The sequence below is a fragment of the Oncorhynchus gorbuscha genome, linkage group LG23 (assembly GCF_021184085.1).
Source record: "Oncorhynchus gorbuscha isolate QuinsamMale2020 ecotype Even-year linkage group LG23, OgorEven_v1.0, whole genome shotgun sequence".
Lineage (NCBI taxonomy): Eukaryota > Metazoa > Chordata > Actinopteri > Salmoniformes > Salmonidae > Oncorhynchus > Oncorhynchus gorbuscha.
The window spans coordinates 26,385,409-26,410,185 of NC_060195.1; the positions used below are offsets into that span (position 1 = coordinate 26,385,409).

Sequence of the window (24,777 nt, forward strand, 5' to 3'; positions counted from 1 at the left end):
CCTCCCGATACAGTGTATAACCCACCAGCTTTATGTTATTCATGTCGTCGTTCAGCCACGACTCTGTGAAACATAAGATATTACAGCTTTTAATGTCCCGTTGGTAGGTTATACTGTATGTGATCGTAGTTCGTCTATTTTATTATCCAATGATTGTACGTTGGCTAATAGGACTGATGGTAAAGGTAGATTACCCACTCGCCGTCAGATCTTTACAAGGCACCCCGACCTACAGTATGTCCCCGATATCTCCGTCTCTTTCTCCCGCGAATGACGGGGATGAGGGCCTTGGCGGGTGTCTGAAGTAAATCCTTTGCGTCTGAGGTGGTTAATCGCTATCCTGATATCTACAAACGTTCCCAGTACCTACTTCTCCATGTTAAACCGGCTAGCACAGACCAACGGGCCAGAGCCTCATTGGTTCATTGTTCCAAGTTTTCAACACTTTCCAAAGGAGGTATTTATAGTTTTGGGATTATTAGTGAATTCATAACTGCACACTACTTGACATTTGGACAGACAGTCACGTGAATCTCCCGTTTTAGTCATTTGTCTTTAATCAGGTTCATAAGCCAGCCACACAGTCATGCAACACTTGTATTGCTTGCATAATGTCACCAGGATTATGGCACCAATAAACCGACTCATTCATCTTTGCCCCCAATTTCTTTATTATATGGCTTTGTGCTCTATACAGTTAGGTTAGAAATACACATTTATTTGACTGTTAGTGTAGCCTACATAACTGTTTGGGTCTCAGGATCAAGGGACTTCACATACTTGTCAACATGTCTACGTCAAACTGGCAACCCGACAGTGTCCATGAACATGAATTCGATGACGTTGCTGTTGCCGTCACCCGTTTCACTATTATTTGGAGCCGTTTAAATCAAGAACCGTGTAATTGTCAAGTAATAGACCCTACAACTCTTATTTGTTACTTTTTTTTGTTACGCTAATCAGTGTAAGGGTTGTCATTATACTTGTGAATATGGCCCAGTAATATCAGGCAGCATAGGGGCTACCTTTATGTTTGTCCATGTTGAATGATTATTACTGATGCCATGGGCCATAAAGTATGATGGGATAAACAAAGTGGTATCTTTCCCATTTCAGGATGCCAGGTTTTGTTAGTAATCCTATACTCGATAAAGCATTTTTATACCTTTAACGTGTACAGGCTCTTACGATGCTCTGACAGCATTCATCATTATGAAATATGCTTAACCCTTGAAGGAAGTTGATCGTTTTTTTGTTGTTGACTATGCCTCGGATAGCTTTATTCTTCACAGTCAGGGACAACAATAATGATATGCTCGCTTTGAAATAATTTGAATATTGCCAATTTATGGCCGACGGGACTGAATAGGAAATGATGGACATTCTGGAAGACTTTGGACTTTGCTCAGAGGTCTTGAATACAGAGGAGGGAACCCAGACTGTTTCTTAGTGAATCGTAAAATTGTAGGGCGTGTTAGGTTGTAAAAATATGTAAACCATTCAAATCAGTGTGAGACAGGAGGTTGTATTGTTCTGAGGTGAAGCAGTCAGCTTGTGGTTAAATATACGTTCCTTTACAAGGCATTCTCCCTCCCATGTATTGGTGAGCAGGTCTGCGAAGTTGCCCCTGTACTCTTTTTAACATGTTACTGTAAGGCCACCTCGATCAGCAGCACATTATAATGATATCGTAGGCCATATTAGTAAAGGTTCTTGGATATACACCCTTCTATGGTCTTTGTGAAAGTACAAGTCAACACCACTCAAACAGTTATACAGGAATCCCATCTACTCTACTGGGAACGTTACTGAGGTTATTACTGTTTATGTCTGCGGCGGTATTAAAAACGTAGACATGAGAAGGACCTATAGGGATTTTAGACTCACCCATAAAGATACTGCATTCCAGATGGGAGGCCCAATACAAACCCTGACGATATGTAACTTTAGCACTACCTCGCTGTTCTAAAACCCACTGCAGCCAATGTCTGTGACCCAGAGGAAATTAAATTAGCATAATACAACAATACCCATCAAAATCCATCTGTTTAAGCTAGAGATTTGTTTTTTTTGTTGTTGTCAGTCCAGCGCATCCGTCCATGTCGGCCTTCTGTATCTGTGGTGGAAGGTGGCAGAGCTACAGTGCTGTTTATTAGGCCTGGAGACATCCCCGAAATATCAATTTTCTCATGAAAACGTCTGTAGTGTCCAAATGGTATGGGCTATGGAAAGATGGTACTCTCACGAACACCATGGTGTTCTCTGTTTCACTCTACAACCGCCACAAGTGTCACAGGCCTGGTCTGAAGCAGAAGAGGCTGCTGAGGGGAGAACGGCCCGTAATAATGGCTGGAACGGAGCAAATGGAATTGTATCAAAAACATGGGATACCATTCCACCTATTTCGCTCCAGCCATTACGATGAGCCTGTTCTCCCCAACCTCCTGTGGTCTGAAGGTAACCTGGTACCAGACTCAAACATTAATGAAGTGAAGGTATACGGGTAATTCCACAATATTTTCTTTCTTCTTTTTTTCTAACTTCCTTATATCTCTCAGATATAATGCAGGCACTTCAAAACATACTTCCTTTTCATTTATTTTTGGACTATCTGTTTTTCCATGTGTGAGTCTGTTATTCACTGTGTTTCTATGGGCTAATAGCAGTAAAGGCAAAATTCAATGTTTCATCAATCATTTTTTAATATATATATTTTTTTATATCTACAGGGGTCGTAAAATGTTCCATCTGAAAACAATTCCATATGTTAGCTTAGTTGAAACCCATCCCCGGGGCCCTTAGGCCTTCATACATTTTTATTTTTTTTAACTTTGTTTAAAAATATATATATTTGTGTTTTTTATGTAACTTTTCTTTGGATTTCTTCCACTTTGACATACAGACAATAAATGGGCCTATTCTGTTTTACTATAGTACTGAGGGTGCTTCACTTTGAAGTGTATGTGTTTTTCAATTATACTTCTGTATTGAATGTGTGGCTTTTGAATAGTCATGGCAAATGAGCATATCCTTATAGGAGATGGAATGAGAGGGTACTAAGTACTGAATGGGACCGCTTTAGTTGTTACATCCCTCCAACAATAGCCACATTTCTAACACCACTCTAAAGTGTCTTCAGCCAGGTTGTCACAATCTGCCCTCGAGCCAATAGGTGCAGTTAGACTTTTATATCTTTGGCCATAGAATTTTAAAAGGCTCTGAGTCAGAATATTAAGGCCTACAATGAATTTAAGGCACTTCTGTAAAGTCCAGTGTTTTTATTGGTCCTACTCCTGCAGCTGGTATTCTATCAACAGAAGAGTCATTCTCTAATATTAGCAGCTCTAAGTAATACTGTTAAAACACACTGCTACAGTTTATTGCTACTTTGAACATTTGGGGATCACTTCAATCGGAGTGTTTGCTTTAGTGAATGGTTTGACAATCATCTCAGGTCTTGTATTTATACCTGCTAAAGTTCAGCTTCTTTCTGTTTCATAGAATCTCCCAAACTCTTTTTGGTGCTCTGAACCATTCTGTCATTTACATTCGGGGGGAAAAAGTCTATGAAATATCATCGAATGACTTGTATTATGTTGAATCAATATCATGCTGATAAACAACCCGAGAGGGGTTTAAGATAGTCAGTCACAGCAGAAACTTCTCTCTGTAATCTCTCCCAATGATATGAGTGGATTGTTAATTAGCCTACTGACTCCATAATCAATCATTAAACTCTCCTAATTCATTTTAAATAGTTGTTCTATACTTATAGGAAGTAATGTATGTTTTGGGAGATAAAGAGATACTCTGGAGGCATGGCTGCACACTGTATCCACATGATGTGCATTATTAATGGTTTGGCAAATTGCTATTTTAATACCCGGCTGCATCCACATGCCCAGAGCAGAGCTGAGAGCGTTGGTGCCGAGCAGGAGAACTCAGTAAATATGATGTCAGGAGGAGCACAAGTAAGAGCATTAGGAGCCCCAAAACCATCATTAAACCCAAATTAGCATTTAAATGAAATTGGAAATCCATCAGGGAGAGTGTGTGTAGTATTCAGTATAATGAGAAAGTTTCCTTGAGGCTGATGCTGCTTTTGTGGAATGCGGCATCCCCCACCCCCAACAGTAACAGGCTGGCTTCTTTCTACCTGACACATATGGTTCCCTCGGTGCATTAGTCCACAGTTAAATTAGGGAAAAGTTGAAAGGAAAATGTCTTCAATTTGTTGAGTAGTAATATATCAAATATCATTATATCATTGTAATTGAAAAGTATAAAACATATATCAGAAAATTGTTAATAGTGATTGAATGAATACACTGTCTGGGTAAAACCTTAGTTCAGGAACAGGAAGCAGCCAATGATTTGGAAATATGTGGCAAATGTGAGTCTGGTAAGAGGTCAGAGGTCAGACGTCATGTTCCTTGATTAGGATGGGGGATTAATGAGCTCTGGCCCAACAGGGGAAACCTGAGCCAGATGGCAGGGTGTCCCTCCACAATAGGCAGGGTGTCCCTCCACAGTCAGACTCTTAACTCTCACACATGACAAAGATTGGCTGCATTCTGGAAACTCAGTAATGATGATCTTGTTTCCAGCATCAACTAACAGAGTTGCACTCAGATGAGACTACAGAGACACATCCTTACTTGTAAGATTTCATGTATATATGGCTTTTGGCAAAAAACGTTAACAAATTACAAGCACAATATTTACAGTGAATTCGGAAAGTATTCAGAACCCTAGAATTCTTCTACATTCTGTTACGTTACAACCTAATTCTAAAATTGATTAAATTATCCTAAAAACCTTATTCATATAAGTATTCAGACCCTTTGCTCAGGTGCATCCTGTTTCCATTGATCATCCTTGATGAGGTCCACCTGTGGTAAATTCAAATGATTGGACATGATTTGGAAAGGCACACACCTGTCTATACAATGTCCCACAGTTGACAGTGCATGTCAGAGCAAAAACCAAGCCATGAGGTCGAAGGAATTGTCTGTAGAGCTCTGGGACAGGATTGGGTCGAAACACAGATCTGGAGAAGGGTACTAAAAACATTTCTGCAGCATTGAATGTCCCCAAGAACACAGTGGCCTCCATCATTCTTAAATGGAAGAAGTTTGGGTCCACCAAGACTCTTTCTAGAGCTAACTGCCTGGCCAAACTGAGCAATGGGGGGAGAAGGGCCTTGGTCAGGGAGGTGACCAAGAACCCGATGGCCACCTTGACAGAACTCCAGAGTTCCACTCCTCAGTAAAAGGCACATGAGAGCCTGCTTGGAGGTTGCCAAAAGGCACCTGGTCTGATGAAACCAAGATTGAACTCTTTGGCCTGAATGCCAAGCGTCACGTCTGGAGGAAACCCTGCCCCACCCCTACAGTGAAGTATTGTGGTGGCAGGGACTGGGAGACTAGTTAGGATTGGAGGTAAAGATGAACAAAGCAAAGTACAGAGGGATCCTTGATGGAAACCTGCTCCAGAGTGATCAGGACCTCAGACTGGGGTGAAGGTTCACCTTCCAACAGGATAACAACCCTAAGCACACAGCCAAGACAACGCAGGAGTGGCTTCGGGACAAATCTCTGAATGTCCTTGAGTGGCCCAGCCAGAGCCCGGACTTGAACCTGATCAAGTATCTCTGGAGAGACCTAAAAATAACTGTGCACCGATTCTCCCTATCCAATCTGACAGAACATGAGAGGATCTGCAGAGAAGAATGGGAGAAATTCCCCAAATACAGGTGTGCCAAGCTTGTAGCGTACTGAGTAAAGGGTCTGAATACTTATGTAAATGTAATATTTCCATTTTCTAAAATTTCTAATGACCTGTTTTTGATTTATCATTATGGGTTATTGTGTGTAGATTGATGAGGGGAGGAACTATTTAATCCATTTGAGAATAAGGCTGTAATGTAACGGTCTGAATACTTTCCGAATGCACTGTATGTTAGTGTGGAACGTTTCAAAGACTGAAGATATGGTGAGATGGAAGAGCAGATGAGACAGACAGTATCTACAAAACACATTAGAGTTTGAACTGTGTAATTATAAAGAGAATGGGTGATTTAAATAAAAGGGTGTTAGTATTAAATTTTTCTTCATCTTCAAATGAAAGACATTCCTCTCTGTTCCTCAAAAGGTTTTTGATATCTGGTTACGGCATATTATAGGATAAGTAATTAAGCAGTTTGACACCTCACCACTCAGAAGTTCCAATTATACCTACGGTATCATGTATGAAATTGGTGTACATCATTTCATTTCTAAAATGATTAATGTGAGCAGAGAAACAAAGCTTGGGCACACTGTGTTAGCAAACACATTTGACAGCTATTCAGACAGACTGGTAAATGAAGTCAAGGAATGCTGCAAGGCTCACTCTGACAGATGTTATAATTGTAAAGAAAAGGGAAGAACACATTAAAACATCACAGGATCTCAAAGCACGTGGAATATATCAGTCTCATAGGGAATGTGTTTCACTTATTAAAATAGAAGAGAAATAAACACATTCCATAAATGGTCTTGAAAGTGACAAAATATGTGTTTAATGAAAACAAGGGCAGATTGTTCTATGACGCAACCTGTCTGGTGTACCTTTTCTTTCCCAAATTGATACAGTCCAGACTCCATGCAGCCAGTCCAGACTCCATGCAGCCAGTCCAGACTCCATGCAGCCAGTCCAGACTCCATGCAGCCAGTCCAGACTCCATGCAGCCAGTCCAGACTACATGCAGCCAGTCTAGACCATGCATACAGTCCAGACACCATGCAGACAGACCAGACTCCATGTAGCCAGTCCAAACTCTATGCAGCCAGTCCAAACTCTATGCAGCCAGTCCAGACTCTATGCAGCCAGTCCAAACTCTATGCAGCCAGTCCAGACTCTATGCAGCCAGTCCAAACTCTATGCAGCCAGTCCAAACTCTATGCAGCCAGTCCAAACTCTATGCAGCCAGTCCAGACTCTATGCAGCCAGTCCAAACTCAATGCAGCCAGTCCAAACTCTATGCAGCCAGTCCAGACTCTATGCAGCCAGTCCAGACTCTATGCAGCCAGTCCAAACTCTATGCAGCCAGTCCAGACTCCATGCAGCCAGTCCAGACTACATGCAGCCAGTCTAGACCATGCAGACAGTCCAGACTCCATGCAGACAGACCAGACTCTATGCAGCCAGTCCAGACTCTATCCAGCCAGTCCAAACTCTATGCAGCCAGTCCAGACTCCATGCAGCCAGTACAGAATCCATGCAGTCAGTCCAGACTCCATGCAGCCAGTCCAGAATCCATGCAGTCAGTCCAGACTCCATGCAGCCAGTCCAGACTCCATGCAGCCAGTCCAGAATCCATGCAGTCAGTCCAGACTCCATGCAGCCAGTCCAAACTCCATGCAGCCAGTCAAACTATTTGGTCATAATGACCATCAGAGGAAAAAGGGGGAAGCTTGCAAGCCAAGGAACACCATCCCAACCGTGAACCACGAGGGTGGCAGCATCATGTTGTGGGGGTGCTTTGCTGCAGGAGGGACTGGTGCACATCACAAAATAGATGGCATCATGAGGACGAAAGGTATGCGGATATATTGAAGCAACATCTCAAGACGTCAGTCAGGAAGTTAAAGCTTGGTTGCAAATGGGTCTTCCAAATGGACAATGACCCCAAGAATAATTCCAAAGTTGTGGCAAAATGACTAAAGGACAACAAAGTCAAGGTATTGCAGTGGCCATCATAAAGTTTTGACCTCAGCTCTATAAAAAGTTGTGGGCAGAACTGAAAAAGCATGTGCGAGCAATGAGGCCTACAAACCTGACTCAGTTACACCAGCTCTGTCAGGAGGAAAGGGCCAAAATTCACCCAACTTATTGTGGGAATCTTGTGGAAGGCTCCATGAAACGTTTGACCCAAGTTAAACAATTTAAAGGCAATGCAACCAAATACTAATTGAGTGTATGTAAACTTCTGACCCACTGGGAATGTGATGAAAGAAATGAAAGCTGAAATATATCATTTGTGCTAAGATTGTTCTGACATTTAACATTATTTGTCACCCCCTGACCTTAGAGATCCTTTTTATTCTATTTGTTTGGTTAGGTCAGGGTGTGACTCTGGTGGGAAAGTCTATATTTTCTATTTATTTATTTTTGGCCGTGTGTGGTTCCCAATCAGAGGCTATCGTTGTCTCTGATTGGGGATAACATATAAGTTGTCATTTTCCTTTAAGGTTTTGTGGGATCTTGTTTTCTGTTTAGTGTTTCTGCCTGACAGAACTGTGCGCTTTCGATTTTTGCCTTTGTTATTTTTTTGGTGTCATCAACAAAAACACGATGTACACCTACCACGCTCTCCCAACGAGAGCCGTTATGTTATTCAATTAAAGTGGTGATGCTAACTGACCTAAGACATGGCATTTTTACTAGGATTAAATGTCAGCAATTGTCAAAAACTGAGTTTAAATGTATTAAGGCTAAGGTGTATGTAAACTTTCCATTTCATTTTTACATTACTGTTTAGTCATTTAGCAGACAGTCAGTAGTGAGAATGTACATTTTCATACTTATTTTTCTCGTACTAGTCCCCAGTGGAATCAAACCCACAACCCCGGCCTTGCAAATGGGTTACATGGGACCTTGTATAAATTAGATTTGAATTATGTGTTTAGAAATCAAATTGACACGATCACATGAAATTGAGAGAAATTACACACACATGTATTATTACTCTAGAGGTAATCCTTCTGATGACATAGTATGGAAATACTCTGTATAATAAAAATATTCATATTTTGTAAATACATTCATCGGGATATATTTGCACACTGTACAGGGCAAGGCCCAAGTGACCAGACGCAGCCACGGTCAATGCACATGTGCAACCCTGTGACAAGTCATCTGGAGATTTTCCTTGTCCATTTTCCAAAAGGGAATTCCTGATATTGTAATATATGGAGATCATATCAGTGTCGGTACAGATATACATTTATCTGTTCACTCCACTAAGGGTGAAAAAACAGTAATGAAGTGTCTTCTCCGCATTTTTAACAACTACCTCCTACTGTTGCTTGTGTTGCAGGACTGCTGCATAGTCCCCGTGGCAGCCTATTGTATTCATGCATCCCAAAAGGACGCGCGAATGCAATGAATTTCTTGAACAAAATGGGATTATGTGACCCAACCAGTAATACAACCAATAGCTCATATGACCATGGCAAGTGAAAACATCATTCAAAATCTGCTACACTATTCTTGCATGCATTTAAACAATGAAGCACAATCATTTGTCATTGGCTTCATGAATATGTAGTGTCATATTCATGTTAATCCTAGTCAGTAAATTCAAGTCTGTTCTGCCTGTAATGTTGTTGCATGTATTGATTTAATCCTCACGCTTTTAGTGGATATGTTATTGTAGAATAATTAGAGGCATATTTTCATTTAGATTTTTTTATAAATATTTAAAGAACACTATTTTATTTTCCCTGGTCTCCTAAATCATCTAAATCATAGGTTCAAAATCTGGGCAGTTGTCAAACAATAAATCGCCGCTGACAGCCTTACAAAATGTGGTATAGTGAGTCATTTTCGGGGCATATCTATAAGGTCATAATGAATCCTAACTGCCTGAGTAACCTCTATTTCTCCTTGTTTCATAGGGAGTTTTGGCATTGATGGGTACATGAATCTAAGTTCCGGGGGCCCGATGCCTGTGATGGAGGAAGTAAATATCAGCAACAGTGAGAGGTAAGGACAATACACGCCATCCATGAACACATGACTCTTAAATTAATAGGTACATTCATCATTCTTTCATTCATTCAAGTGTTGGCACACATATAGGAGTGATTAGGTGTCATACACACGTAGGGTAGCGTGAGGGATGGTGATGCTATGGGTAGTCTAGGGCTGTGTCCAAAATGACTTCCTATTCACTACATCAGTGGTTCTCCAACCCCTCCCCAGACATTCCATCATGTTGTTCTACAGTAGCGCTGAACTAGCTCACCTGATTCACCTAGTCAAGCGCTTGATGATGAGTTGACAAGTTGAATCCTGCGTGCTAGCTCTGGGATAATTCAAATACATGGAATGGATGGGTGTCCCAGAGGAGAGAACCACTGACCTACATAATGTACTGGTTTTGACCAGGGCCTATAGGGCTCTGTGCACTATGTAGTGAAAAGAGTCCCATTTGGGATTCAGACTACAGTGCTTGGGGAAGGACATGCACTGTGGTCAGCTCTGCAGTAACCAGAGGCTTCCTCCTCGGGAATCATCTTTCCCTGCTTTTGTATCTGCTTGCCTTCTCACTGTACTCATGTGGTATCCTGTGACAGGCTTCCTATTAGGAGGAAAGGTTTCTATAAAAAAATAGCATTATACAGAACATAGATCTTAAATGTCAAGAGCACTTGGGCACTTACAAATGGACCCATTGCCCTCTCGACCAGGTCATCTTTTTTTGACTGGATGACATACATAATTGTGGCAGGGCTTGCAAATTATCATGGATTACAAAGGGAAACCCAGCCGTGAGCTGTCCAGTGACACAAGCCTATCCGACGAGCTAAATACCTTCAATGCTTGCTTAGAGACTAGCAACACTGAACTATGCATGAGAACACCAGCTGTTCTGGACGACTATGTAATCCTCCTCTCCGTAGCCAATGTGAGTAAAACCATCAAAGAGGTTAACATTAACAAGGCAACAGGGCCAGACGGATTATCAGGACGCGTACTCAGAGCATGCACTGACTAGTTGATAATTGTCTTCACTGACATTTTCAACCTCTCCCTGACCCAGTCTGCAATAGCTACATGTTTCAAGCAGACCACCATAGTCCCTGTGACCAAGAACACCCACGTAATCTGCCTAAATTACGATTGCTTGTTAGCACACACATCTGTAGCCATGAATTGCTTTGAAAGGCTGTTCATAGCTCAACACCACCAATCCAGACACCCTGGACCCACTCCAACTCGCATAATAGCCCAACAGATCAACAGATGATGCGAGCTCTATTGCACTCCATACTGCGCTTTCCCACCTGGACAAAAGGAATACCTACGTGAGAATGCTGTTCATTGGCTATAGTTAAGCGTTCAACACCATAGTGCCCTCCAAGCTCATCATTAAGTTAAGGACCCTGGGATGAAATATCTACCTCTGCAACTGGATCCTGGACCTCCTGACGGGCCACCCCCAGGTGGGGAAGTTAGGCAACAACACATCCAACATGCTGACCCTCAACAGGGAGGCCCCTCAGGGGTACGTGCTTAGTCCCCTCCGGCACTCCCTGTTCACCCACATCTGAGTGGCCAAGCACGAATCTAACACCATCATTAAGTTTGCTGATGACACGACGGCGATAGGCCTGATCACCGATGCCAATGAGACAGCCTACAAGGAGCAGGTCAGAGACCTGGCAGTGTGGTGCCAGGACAACAACCTCTCAGCAAGTCAAAGGAGCTGATCGTGGACCACAGGTCGAGAGCTTCAAGTTCCTCGGTGTCCACATCACTAAGGAGCTATCACAGTCTTGAAGCGGCCACGACAACGCCTCTTCCCCCTCAGAATCGGCATGGGCCCTCAGATCCTGAAAAAGTCATACAGCTGCACCATTGAGAGCATCTTGATTGGCTGTATCACCGCTTGGTGTGGCAACTGCTTGGCATCCAATCGCAAGGCGCGGCAGAGGGTAGTACGCACAGCCCAGTACATCCCTGAGGCCAAGCTTCCTGCCATCCAGGACCTAAATAATAGGCAATGTCAGAGGAAGGCTGTAAAAAGACTTCAGCCAGCCAAGTCATAGGCTGTTCTCTCATTGTGTATTTATTCCTTGTGCTATTATTTCCCTATTTTTCTACTATTTCTCTGCATTGTTGGGAAGGAAGTAACCATGTCACTGTTAGTCTACACCTTTTTGTTTACGAAGCATGTGACATAAAACAATTTGATTTGATTTGAAACATGTGTAGGAAATATATTCTCTAGACTAGAGGCTGCTTTCATAGACAGTGTGTTCATTCAGCTCATGTTGATGTGCTCCTGATAAGCTGAAACCTATTGAAGAATGTACAAGAGACAACAACAACACCATGTGGTGCTGATTCGCTATAGTAATGTGCCTAACAAAGCTGCCAAAATATCCATTGATAAACGCATGTCCCCTGGGGCTCGGCTAGCAAATTATTATCAGCTCAAGCAGTTGTGAGAAGACTGTTTGTTCCATTAGACATTGTTTAGGACACATTGGTATGAACGTCTCGTGGCGTGATTTATGGCATCTGTCAGTGATATCAGAGTACACCACATGTACAGTATCATCATTCCTTTTTCTACTCACTTTTTCGGGAAATGGTTTAGCAATGAAAAATGCACCCATCTTAGACATTTGGCAGTACAAGAACCTAGTGTTGTGAGAAAGTTTGAACACAGACTAACCACTTTGGTGCGATTCATCATCTTTCCTGTTCAGATCAATTACATATATAGGATCTTCATTTGAGCCAGTTTGCTACAGCAGGAAAATAATCCTGCATCAAAAGGAAATGTTAATAATTATGTGGCCGTTATTAGGGGTTTATACAGTTTTTTAGGGTAAATCAAGTCTGACATTTTAAAGTGGAAATTATAAACTGTAGAAGTCTTTTTAAACCTTGCATTCACTACAAGTATGCATTTCAGCAAGAAAATAGTGATTAAATGAAGATCCTACATCTGTGACTAAGGTGTTGGTGACAAGTGAAGTTAAGCCATGGTCTGCTGCATGTTTTTTTTTTCCAGATGTATTTGTTACAGTCTCTCAGGACTGCAACTCTATTATAAGAACTTACTGTATTACTAAGTGAATGTTTAATGGTCTTACAGATAGAAACACACGCTTGTGCCTGTCTAACCACTGTGAGTAACTGGTTGGGTTACCGCACCTGGAGGGGGGATAATATGTGTTTGTTATACAGAGTAGAAGACTAGAGGTAGATAATAGTATGCTAACACAGTAACTCTTTCTCCTGGCAGTAACTCTAGCTCCTGGCAGTAACTCTAGCTCCTGGCAGTAACTCTAGCTCCTGGCAGTAACTCTAGGTCCTGGCAGTAACTTTAGTTCCTGGCAGTAACTCTAGCTCCTGGCAGTAACTCTAGTTCCTGGCAGTAACTCTAGCTCCTGACAGTAACTCTAGCTCCTGGCAATAACTCTATCTCCTGGCAGTAACTCTAGGTCCTGGCAGTAACTCTAGCTCCTGGCAGTAACTCTAGGTCCTGGCAGTAACTCTAGCTCCTGGCAATAACTCTAGCTCCTGGCAGTAACACTACCTCCTGGCAGTATGTGCTGCTCATACTATTACAGTAACTATGTCCTGGCAGTATCTGCTGCTCATACTATTACAGTAACTATCTCCTGGCAGTATGTACTGCTCATAATATTACAGTAACTATCTCCTGGCAGTATGTACTGCTGATACTATTACAGTGACTATATATTTTGGCAGTATGTGCTGCTCATACTATTACAGTAAATATCTCCTGGCAGTATGTGCTGCTCATACTATTACAGTGACTATATATTTTGGCAGTATGTGCTGCTCATACTATTACAGTGACTATATATTCTGGCAGTATGTGCTGCTCATACTATTACAGTGACTATATATTTTGGCAGTATGTGCTGCTCATACTATTACAGTGACTATATATTCTGGCAGTATGTGCTGCTCATACTATTACAGTGACTATATATTCTGGCAGTTTGTGCTGCTCATACTATTACAGTGACTATATATTTTGGCAGTATGTGCTGCTCATACTATTACAGTGACTATATATTCTGGCAGTATGTGCTGCTCATACTATTACAGTGACTATATATTCTGGCAGTTTGTGCTGCTCATACTATTACAGTGACTATATATTCTGGCAGTATGTGCTGCTCATACTTTCACAGTAACTATCTCCCGGCAGTATGTGCTGCTCATACTATTACAGTAACAATCTCCTGGCATTATGTGCTGCTCATACTATTACAGTAACTATATCCTGGCAGTATGTACTGCTCATACTGTTACAGTAACAAACTCCTGGCAGTATGTGCTGCTCATACTATTACAGTAACTATCTCCTGGCAGTATGTGCTGCTCATACTATTACAGTAATATATCCTGGCAGTATGTGCTGCTCATATTATTACAGTGACTACCTCCTGGCAGTATGTGCTGCTCATACTATTACAGTAATATATCCTGGCAGTATGTGCTGCTCATACTATTGCAGTAATATATTCTGGCAGTATGTGCTGCTCATACTATTACAGTAATATATCCTGGCAGTATGTGCTGCTCATACTATTACAGTAATATATTCTGGCAGTATGTGCTGCTCATACTATTACAGTAATATATCCTGGCAGTATGTGCTGCTCATACTATTACAGTGACTACCTCCTGGCAGTATGTGCTGCTCATACTATTACAGTAAAATATTCTGTCAGTATGTGCTGCTCATACTATTACAGTAATATATCCTGGCAGTATGTGCTGCTCATACTATTACAGTGACCCTCTCCTGGCAGTATGTGCTGCTCATACTATTACAGTAATATATTCTGGCAGTATGTGCTGCTCATACTATTACAGTAACTATCTCCTGGCAGTATGTGCTGCTCATACTATTACAGTGACTACCTCCTGGCAGTATGTGCTGCTCATACTATTACAGTGACTATCTCCTGGCAGTATGTGCTGCTCATACTATTACAGTAACTATCTCCTGGCAGTATGTGCTGCTCATACTATTACAGTAACAATCTCCTGGCATTATGTGCTGCTCATACTATTACAGTGACTACCTCCTGGCAGTATGTGCTGCTCATACTATTACAGTAACTATCTCCCGGCAGTATGTGCTGCTCATACTATTACAGTAACTATCTCCTGGCAGTATGTGCTGCTCATACTATTACAGTAACAATCTCCTGGCAGTATGTGCTGCTCATACTATTACAGTAACTATCTCCTGGCAGTATGTGCTGCTCATACTATTACAGTAACTATCTCCTGGCAGTATGTGCTGCTCATACTATTACAGTGACTATATATTCTGACAGTATGTGCTGCTCATACTATTACAGTGACTATATATTCTGGCAGTATGTGCTGCTCATACTATTACAGTGACTATATATTCTGGCAGTATGTGCTGCTCATACTATTACAGTGACTATATATTCTGGCAGTTTGTGCTGCTCATACTATTACAGTGACTATATATTTTGGCAGTATGTGCTGCTCATACTATTACAGTGACTATATATTCTGGCAGTATGTGCTGCTCATACTATTACAGTGACTACCTCCTGGCAGTATGTGCTGCTCATACTATTACAGTGACTACCTCCTGGCAGTATGTGCTGCTCATACTATTACAGTGACTATCTCCTGGCAGTATGTGCTGCTCATACTATTACAGTAACTATCTCCTGGCAGTATGTGCTGCTCATACTATTACAGTAACAATCTCCTGGCAGTATGTGCTGCTCATACTATTACAGTGACTACCTCCTGGCAGTATGTGCTGCTCATACTATTACAGTAACTATCTCCTGGCAGTATGTGCTGCTCATACTATTACAGTAACTATCTCCTGGCAGTATGTGCTGCTCATACTATTACAGTGACTATATATTCTGGCAGTATGTGCTGCTCATACTATTACAGTAACTATCTCCTGGCAGTATGTGCTGCTCATACTTTCACAGTAACTATCTCCTGGCAGTATGTGCTGCTCATACTATTACAGTAACTACCTCCTGGCAGTATGTGCTGCTCATACTATTACAGTAACTATCTCCTGGCAGTATGTGCTGCTCATACTATTACAGTAACTATCTCCTGGCAGTATGTGCTGCTCATACTTTCACAGTAACTATCTCCTGGCAGTATGTGCTGCTCATACTATTACAGTAACTACCTCCTGGCAGTATGTGCTGCTCATACTATTACAGTAACAATCTCCTGGCAGTATGTGCTGCTCATACTTTCACAGTAACTATCTCCTGGCAGTATGTGCTGCTCGTACTATTACAGTGACTATATATTCTGGCAGTATGTGCTGCTCATACTATTACAGTAACTATCTCCTGGCAGTATGTGCTGCTCATACTTTCACAGTAACTATCTCCTGGCAGTATGTGCTGCTCATACTATTACAGTAACTACCTCCTGGCAGTATGTGCTGCTCATACTATTACAGTAACAATCTCCTGGCAGTATGTGCTGCTCATACTTTCACAGTAACTATCTCCTGGCAGTATGTGCTGCTCGTACTATTACAGTGACTATATATTCTGGCAGTATGTGCTGCTCATACTATTACAGTAACTATCTCCTGGCAGTATGTGCTGCTCGTACTATTACAGTGACTATATATTCTGGCAGTATGTGCTGCTCATACTATTACAGTAACTATCTCCTGGCAGTATGTGCTGCTCATACTATTACAGTAACTATCTCCTGGCAGTATGTGCTGCTCATACTTTCACAGTAACTATCTCCTGGCAGTATGTGCTGCTCATACTATTACAGTAACTACCTCCTGGCAGTATGTGCTGCTCATACTATTACAGTAACAATCTCCTGGCAGTATGTGCTGCTCATACTTTCACAGTAACTATCTCCTGGCAGTATGTGCTGCTCGTACTATTACAGTGACTATATATTCTGGCAGTATGTGCTGCTCATACTATTACAGTAACTATCTCCTGGCAGTATGTGCTGCTCATACTAATACAGTGACTATATAATCTGGCAGTATGTGCTGCTCATACTAACTGACTTGGTGTTTTCTGGAGGCCACAATGTTTGCTTTGTCGGCTTTTTCATAATTGACACTAACATTATGGGATAATGAAAAATGGTGCCGGAGGAGATGGGCCAGACGGATTAACAAGGCTGCAGGGCCAGACAGATTACCAGGACGTGCACTCCAAGCATGCGCTGACCAACTGGCTAGTGTCTTCACTGATATTTTCAACCTCTCCCTGACTGAGTCTGTAATACCAACATGTTTCAAGCAGACCACCATAGTCCCTGTGCCCAAGAACACTAAGGTAACCTGCCTAAATGACTACCGACCCGTAGCACTCACAACTGTAGCCATGACGTGCTTTAAAAGGCTGGTCATGACTCACATCAACAACATTATCCCAGAAACCCTAGACCCACTCCAATTTGCATACCGCCCCAACAGATCCTCAGATGATGCCATCTCTATTGCACTCCACACTGCCCTTTCCCACCTGAACAAAAGGAACACCTATGTGAGAATGCTATTCATTGACTACAGCTCAGTGTTCAACACCATAGTACCCTCAAAGCTCATCACTAATCTAAGGAACCTGGGACTAAACACCTCCCTCTGCAACTGGATCCTGGACTTCCTGACGGGCCACCCCCAGGTGGTATGGTTAGGTAACAACACGTCAGCCATGCTGATCCTCAACACGCGGGGCCCCTCAGGGGTGCATGCTCAGTCCCCTCCTGTACTCCCTGTTCACTCATGACTGCATGCCCAGGCACGACTCCAACACCATCAATAAGTTTGCCGATGACACAACAGTGGTAGGCTTGATCACTGTCAATGATGAGACAGCCTGGCCGTGTTGTGTCGTCAGCAAACGTGATCAAGACAAAGGAGATGATTGTGGACTACAGGAAAAGGAGGACCGAGCACGCCCCCATTCTCACTGACGGGGCTGTAGTGGAGCAGGTTGAGAGCTTCAAGTACATCACTGGGGCCAAGCTTCTTGCCATTCAGGACCTCTATACCAGGTGGTGTAAGAGGACGGCCCAAAAAATGGTCAAAGACTCCGGCACCCTAGTCATAGACTGCACGGCAAGCGGTACCGGAGAGCCAAATCTAGGTCCAAAAGGATTCTTAACAGCTTCTACCCCCAAACCATAAGACTCCTGATTAGGTAATCAAATGGCTACCCAGACTATTTGCATTCTCCCCCTCCCTCCCTCTTTTACGCTGCTGCTTCTCTCTCTCTTTATTATCAATGCATAGTCACTTTAACTCCACCTACATGTACATATTACCTCAATTACCTTGACTAACCGGTGCCCCCGCACATTGACTCTGTACCGGTGCCCCCTGTATATAGCCTCACCACTGTTATTTTACTTCAGCTCTTTAATTATTTGTTATTTATTTTTTACTTAACACTTATTTTTCTTAAAACCTCATTGTTGGTTACGGGCTTGTAAGTAAGTATTTCGCGGCTGTATTTGGCGCATGTGACAAATACAATTGTATTTGATTTGATTACATGTTCCTCAAAATATGAATCAAAATACTATTGTCTTCATTTAAAATAAAGTGAAATCATTAGGCCAAACCTATGTTGATTTGTCCATATCCACAGTACAACTGTTTTCCAGTAATTATATACTGTAGGTAGCCTATTTGTTCTTGTGTTACTGTTCTTTTTCATTCATTTCCTCAACAATGATGAAACCAACAGTCTATATTCTATGCTTATTTAGTCTCATCCTGAAATATCATATTTTATTACCAAGATCCAGTTAATGGATTGAATGAGCAGTTGAATACAGTGAGCTTGCTCTGTCTCCTTCCTCTACGGCCATTGCAGTGGGAGTTCATGTGTGGGTCATTGGAATGACAGTGTGTAGAGGTCCAACATAACTCTATGTAAACAGAGCCCCGTTTCGAAGTCAATAACTCCTGCAATGTGACAGAGAGAGAGTTTCTCATGTGTTGGAATGATAGGACAAAATAAGAGTATCGGTATCAAGGCTTGCATTGAATTGAACCTTTATGTTTATATTATGCAAAGGCCTGTTTGTTGAATAATGATACATGTTTTCGATGGATAATTGCTGTTTAGTCATTTATTACATGAGTCATTTCTTCAAAAGGGTTATACCTGGAACCAGAAATGATTTGACCTTGAACCAAAAAGGGTTCTCCTTTGGGGACAGCCGAAGAACCCTTTTGGAACCCTTTTTTCTAAGAGTGTAGCACTTCCGCTGAAAAAGTCAGGGTTCCATAGCCACAAGTAGAACAGCAGAAACTGGATCAGCAGCATGAACAGATGGACTGGGGATGGGGGCAACCAGGAGTCAGGCAAGGTAGTCCTGAGGCATGGTCCTAGGGCTCAGGTCCTCTGGAAGGGGAGAGAAAGAGAGAGAGAGAGAGAGAGAGAGAGAGAGAGAGAGAGAGAGAGAGAGAGAGAGAGAGAGAGAGAGAGAAGATAGAGGGAGCACACAGTTGAAGTAAAACACATTTCAACTCAGTTTTTCACAATTCCTGACATGTAATCCTAGTAAAAATGCCCTGTCTTAGGTCAGTTGTAGGGAGAATGATTTATTTCTTTCATCACATTCCCAGTGGGTCAGAAGTTTACATACACTCAATTAGTATTTGGTAGCATTGCCTTTAAATTGTTTAACTTGGGTCAAATGTTTCGGGTAACCTTCCACAAACTACCCTCAATAAGTTGTGTGAATTTTGGCCCATTCCTCCTGACAGAGCTGGTGTAACTCAATCAGGTTTGTAGGCCTCATTGCTCATATTCTATAGGGTTGAGGTCAGGGCTTTGTGATGGCCACTCCAATACCTTGACTTTGTTGTCCTTAAGCCATTTTGCCACAACTTTGGAAGTATGCTTGGGGTCATTGTCCATTTGGAAGACCCATTTGCAACCAAGCTTTAACTTCCTGACTGATGTCTTGAGATGTTGCTTTAATATATCCACATAATTTTGTGAAGTGCACCAGTCCCTCCTGCAGCAAAGCACCCCCACGACATGATGCTGCCACCCCCGTGGTTCATGGTTGGGATGGTGTTCTTTGGCTTGCAAGCTTCCCCCTTTTTGCTCCAAACATAACAAATGTCATTATGGCCAAACAGTTATATTTTTGTTTCATCAGAGGACATTTCTCCAAAGAGTATGATCTTTGTCCCTATGTGCATTTGCAAACTGTAGTCTGGCTGTAACGCTTGTCTCTGACGAGGAGGAGTAGTAGGAAGGATCGGAGGACCAATTTATTTTACCTTTATTTAACCAGGCAAGTCAGTTAAGAACAAATTCTTATTGTGCAGCGTGGTAAGGGTTCATTTTAATATGTACAACTGAATACTACAAAAATACAAAATAACAAAGTGAAAGAACAAACAAAAATCGAAACAGTCCTGTGTGGTGCAAACACAGACACATAAAACAATCACCCACAACACAAAAGTGAAACCAGGCTACCTAAGTATGGTTCTCAATCAGGGACAACGAATGACAGCTGCCTTCCAAATCATAGAAAAAGGATCATAGACAGCCCACCCAACTCACGCCCTGAAAATACTAAAACAAAGACATAACAAAAGAACTAAGGTCAGAACGTGACAGTACCCCCCCCCCAAAAAAAAAGGTGTGGACTCCGGCCGCAAAACCTGAACCTATAGGGGAGGGTCTGGGTGGGTGTTTGTCCGAGGTGGCGGCTCTGGCGCGGGATGTGGACCCCACTCCACCACAGTCTTTCTCCGCCTCTTTAACCGCCTCCGTGGCCCATTTAGAGCGGCGACCCTCGCCGCCGACCTCGGACTGGGAATCCTAGCCCCGGGATTGGAGATTCCGGCAGCACCGAACAGGCGGGAGACTCCGGCAGCTCCGGAGTGAAGGGCGATTCCGGCAGTGCCGGAGTGACTGGCAATTCTGGCAGCTCCTGGCTGACGGATGGCTCTGGCAGCTCCTGACTGACGAGCGGCTCTGGCAGCTCAGGACAGACGGGCGGCTCTGGCAGCTCAGGACGGACGGGCGGCTCTGGCAGCTCAGGACAGACGGGCGGCTCTGGCAGCTCAGGACAGACGGGCGACTCTAGCAGCTCAGGACAGACGGGCGACTCTGGCAGCTCAGGACAGAAGGGCGACTCTAGCAGCTCAGGACAGACGGGAGACTCTGGCAGCTCAGGACAGACGGGAGACTCTGGCAGCTCAGGACAGACGGGAGACTCTGGCAGCTCAGGACAGATGGGAGACTCTGGCAGCGCTGGGCAGGAGGAAGACTCTGGCAGCACTAGACAGGCGGGAGCACCTGTAGGGAGGAGACGGAGAGACAGCCTGGTGCGGGGGCTGCCACTGGAGGGCTGGTGTGTGGAGGTGGCACCGGATAGACCGGACCGTGATGGCGCACTGGTGGTCTCGAGCACCGAGCCTGCCCAACCCTACCTGGCTGAATGCTCCCTGTAGCTAGGCCAGTGCGGCGAGGTGGAATAGCTCGCACTGGGCTGTGCTGGCGAACTCAAAAGTGAAACCAGGCTACCTAAGTATGGTTCTCAATCAGGGACACCCAATGACAGCTGCCTCTGATTGAGAACCATACCAGACCAAACACAGAAATCCCAAATCATAGAAAAAGGAACATAGACAACCCACCCAACTCACGCCCTGACTACTCACGCCCAAAGACATAACAAAAGAACTAAGGTCAGAAGGTGACACTGGCTCGTTTATGATGGTTTTGGATCAGTGGCGTCTTCCTTGCTGAACAGCCTTTCAGGTTATGACGATATAGGACTCGTTTACTGTGGATATAGATACTTTTGTACCTGTTTCCTCTAGCATCTTCAGAATGTCCTTTGCTGTTGTTCTGGGATTGATTTGCACTTTTCGCACCAAAGTATGTTCATCTATAGGAGACAGAACACGTCTCTTTCATGAGTGGTATGATGGCTGTGTGGTCCCATGGTGTTTATACTTATGTACTATTGTTTGTACAGATGAACATAGTACCCTCAGGCATTTGGAAATTGCTCCCAAGGATGAACCAGACTTGTGGAGGTCTACAATTTATTTTCTGAGTTCTTGGCTGATTTCTTTAGATTTTCCCAAGATGTCAAGCAAAGAGGCACTGAGGTTGAAGGTAGGCCTTGAAATACATCCACAGGTACACCTCCAATTGACTCAAATTAGCCTATCAGAAGCTTCTAAGGCCATGACACCATTTTTTTGAATATTCCAAGCTGTTTAAAGGCACAGTCAACTTAATGTATATAAGCTTCTGTCCCACTGGAATTGTGATACAGCGAATTATGAGTGAAATAATCTATCTGTAAACAATTGTTGGAAAAATGACTTTGTAGCTTAAAGTGAATGGAAATAAAAATTTAGTGTCAAACAATCAGCTTTAGAGTTGGTTATTGTACGCCTGCTGGCTGGCTCCAGTGTTACACAGGAGCCAGCTAGCAGGCATAGTGCGTGCACGTCTTTTGACTGGATTAGCAATATTGAGAGGCAGGTCCTATATGGGCAGGTCTCAGAACTAGGAAACTGAAATTGATCAACAAATGAATTTGTGTACCACTAAGCTGTTTTTTCAACCCACAATGGCGGAAGGAGAAGATATCGTTTTGGTCGAGGATATAATTATAACGCCATTCTCAAGACAAACTTTTCAAGAAAAGTTAGACATTTTCAGGAGAGGTAGACGCCGACGCTACAAAGCCTGTCACAGGCGGGAAAGGGGTTTGTTCGCCACTTTCAACTATGAATGACTCACAGGTTCCGAGAAGCACTGCAAACTGTACTGCTGGGAATGCCTATTATTTGCAAGTGATCGATTTGGTGTTTGGAGCCACACTGGCTTTGCAAACCTGAGTTGTCTAACCAAGGCAGCAACGAGACACCAAAGTACGGCTGGGCACTTACAAACAATGGTGCTTTTGAAAACTTTTGGGGACACCCGAGTGGATCTACAGCTCAACGAAGCTGCACAATGAAAAGGTATTGTACTCTTCCCCTGCAATTCTCTGGATAAAAATTTCAATTTCAAGGTGACGCAACGCCTGGTTATACTGCGTTTCTGTCTAAATGTATAGTGTCTAGAGCCATGGCATCATAATGATGGTAATAATAGGTGGATTAATTCGGGTGGGACTGTGTAGGACTTCACTGAAGGCCCAGGCCCCAGAACCATGGCACGCTACTGATATAACCCCACCCACTTTGCCTAAGCACAGCCCCCACACCGCCAAAGGGATATAAACAGACCACCAACTTTCTACCCTGAGACAAGGTCAAGTATAGCCCACTAAGATCTCCCAAACTGCACGAGCCCGAGGGGACAGGAAGATCAGCCTGACTCAACCCACTCAATTCGAGTATTGTGAAAAAAGCCTGGCATGATGTAATGCAACCCTCTAGCAAGCCAGCGACTCATCCCCTGTAATCGGGTCAGAGGCAGAGAATCCTAGTGGTGGATCCCCTGTAAACAGTTACCCTCTCCACTTGTTTTCACCCCCGTTTGAGGTTTTCAGATGTCAACTATAGATTTGAATCTACAGTATAGTTCAGGCAGAGACAGTAAGGGTTGTTCGTCACTCTAGTGTCTTACCGTTCACCTTAACACCCCTGGGCTAGACTACACTTAATCATAGGACCTACTGAAGAGATGAGTCATCAGTAAAAACTTAAAGATTGAGACCGAGTCTGCGTCTCTCACAAGGATAGGCAGACCATTCTTTAAAAAATGGAGCTCTATAGTAAGAAAGTCCTGCCTCCAGCTGTTTGATTTGAAATTCAAGGGCAATAATGAGGCCTGAGTCTTTTGTCCGAAGCTTTCGTGTAGGTATGTACGGCAGGACCAAATCTGAGAGATAAGTAGGAGCAAGTCCATGTAATGCTTTGTAGGTTAATAATTAGCAGGATGGTGAAAAACTAAGACCAAGTGCTTCTATTGGCAGATAACTGCTCAGTCTCTTAGTAGAATATGGAAAGTTGTTAGAGGCCACTACAGTCTAGGACAGGTCAGTGAGAACAACACACTCAGTTCAGTTTTAATTTGACTATATGCTTGAACTTTTCGATCAAGGCAAGCACTAAGAACATTATCCAATTTTAATAGGACAAATGGAAAGTGCTGGTTTAATTCTGTCTGCCTTTTTACCAAGGTGAAGACGTATCCAAGCAACAGAAAGGTTGCCCTTGTCTTATCTGGCCATTCTCTTGGAGAATATGACTCACTAGCTGTAATCCCTCATAGAAAAAACACATGATTTCTCATGTGGTAAATCACATGAGCAATCATGTGTTTTTGGGATCACTTCACATGTGAAATGCATGTGTTTTTGGATCACTTCACATGTGAAATGCATGTGTTTTTGGATCACTTCACATGTGAAATGCATGTGTTTTTGGATCACTTCACATGTGAAATGTATGTGTTTTTGGATCACTTCACATGTGAAATGTATGTGTTTTTGGATCACTTCACATGTGAAATGTATGTGTTTTTGGATCACTTCACATGTGAAATGCATAAGGGAGGGATGTGACTGCTCGGACTCTGATGCCTAACATTCAGCACACACAGATTTCTGAGTTTAGTGTCATTATTTCGATCATGATGTCCTTCCACACATAGAGAGCAGAAGCGGTTTCCTTGATCTCTCCTCCTATCATTGACTAGAGCTGTTCTTCCCACCCAGGAGTCTTGTATGATCTGCAGCCTGGCATGAAGTATTGCTTTTTGCAAAACCATCTACATATAATGCATAACAATGATATCATGTTGTCCAGTGTTCGTTGTGATGACTTCCTGGATGGGCTTTATAGCAGGAGGTCTTCTTAATGTGTGTCTAGTTCATGATGTTGAGCTGCAGACTGGGTACCAGATAGAGGTAGAATAGAGGTCCCTGTAGACAGACTGTGTACCATATAGGCCAGGAATAGAGGCAGAATGTGTATGGATAGTCCCTGTAGACAGA

General features: G+C 43.0%; 1 protein-coding gene across 2 annotated transcripts in view; it reads left to right on the forward strand.

Moving 5' to 3' along the window:
• The window catches only part of htr4 (5-hydroxytryptamine receptor 4), a 125,575-nt gene that overhangs the window by 16,610 nt on the left and 84,188 nt on the right, over positions 1-24,777 (forward strand). The window contains exons 2-3 of one of the 2 annotated variants that reach the window (XM_046324814.1): positions 9,083-9,217; positions 9,663-9,750. In XM_046324814.1, the coding sequence (XP_046180770.1) occupies positions 9,148-9,217; positions 9,663-9,750 (158 nt within the window). In that variant the 5' untranslated portion in view covers positions 9,083-9,147. The remainder of the gene's footprint in view (positions 1-9,082; positions 9,218-9,662; positions 9,751-24,777) is intronic. The other variant, XM_046324815.1, reaches the window with a different exon arrangement.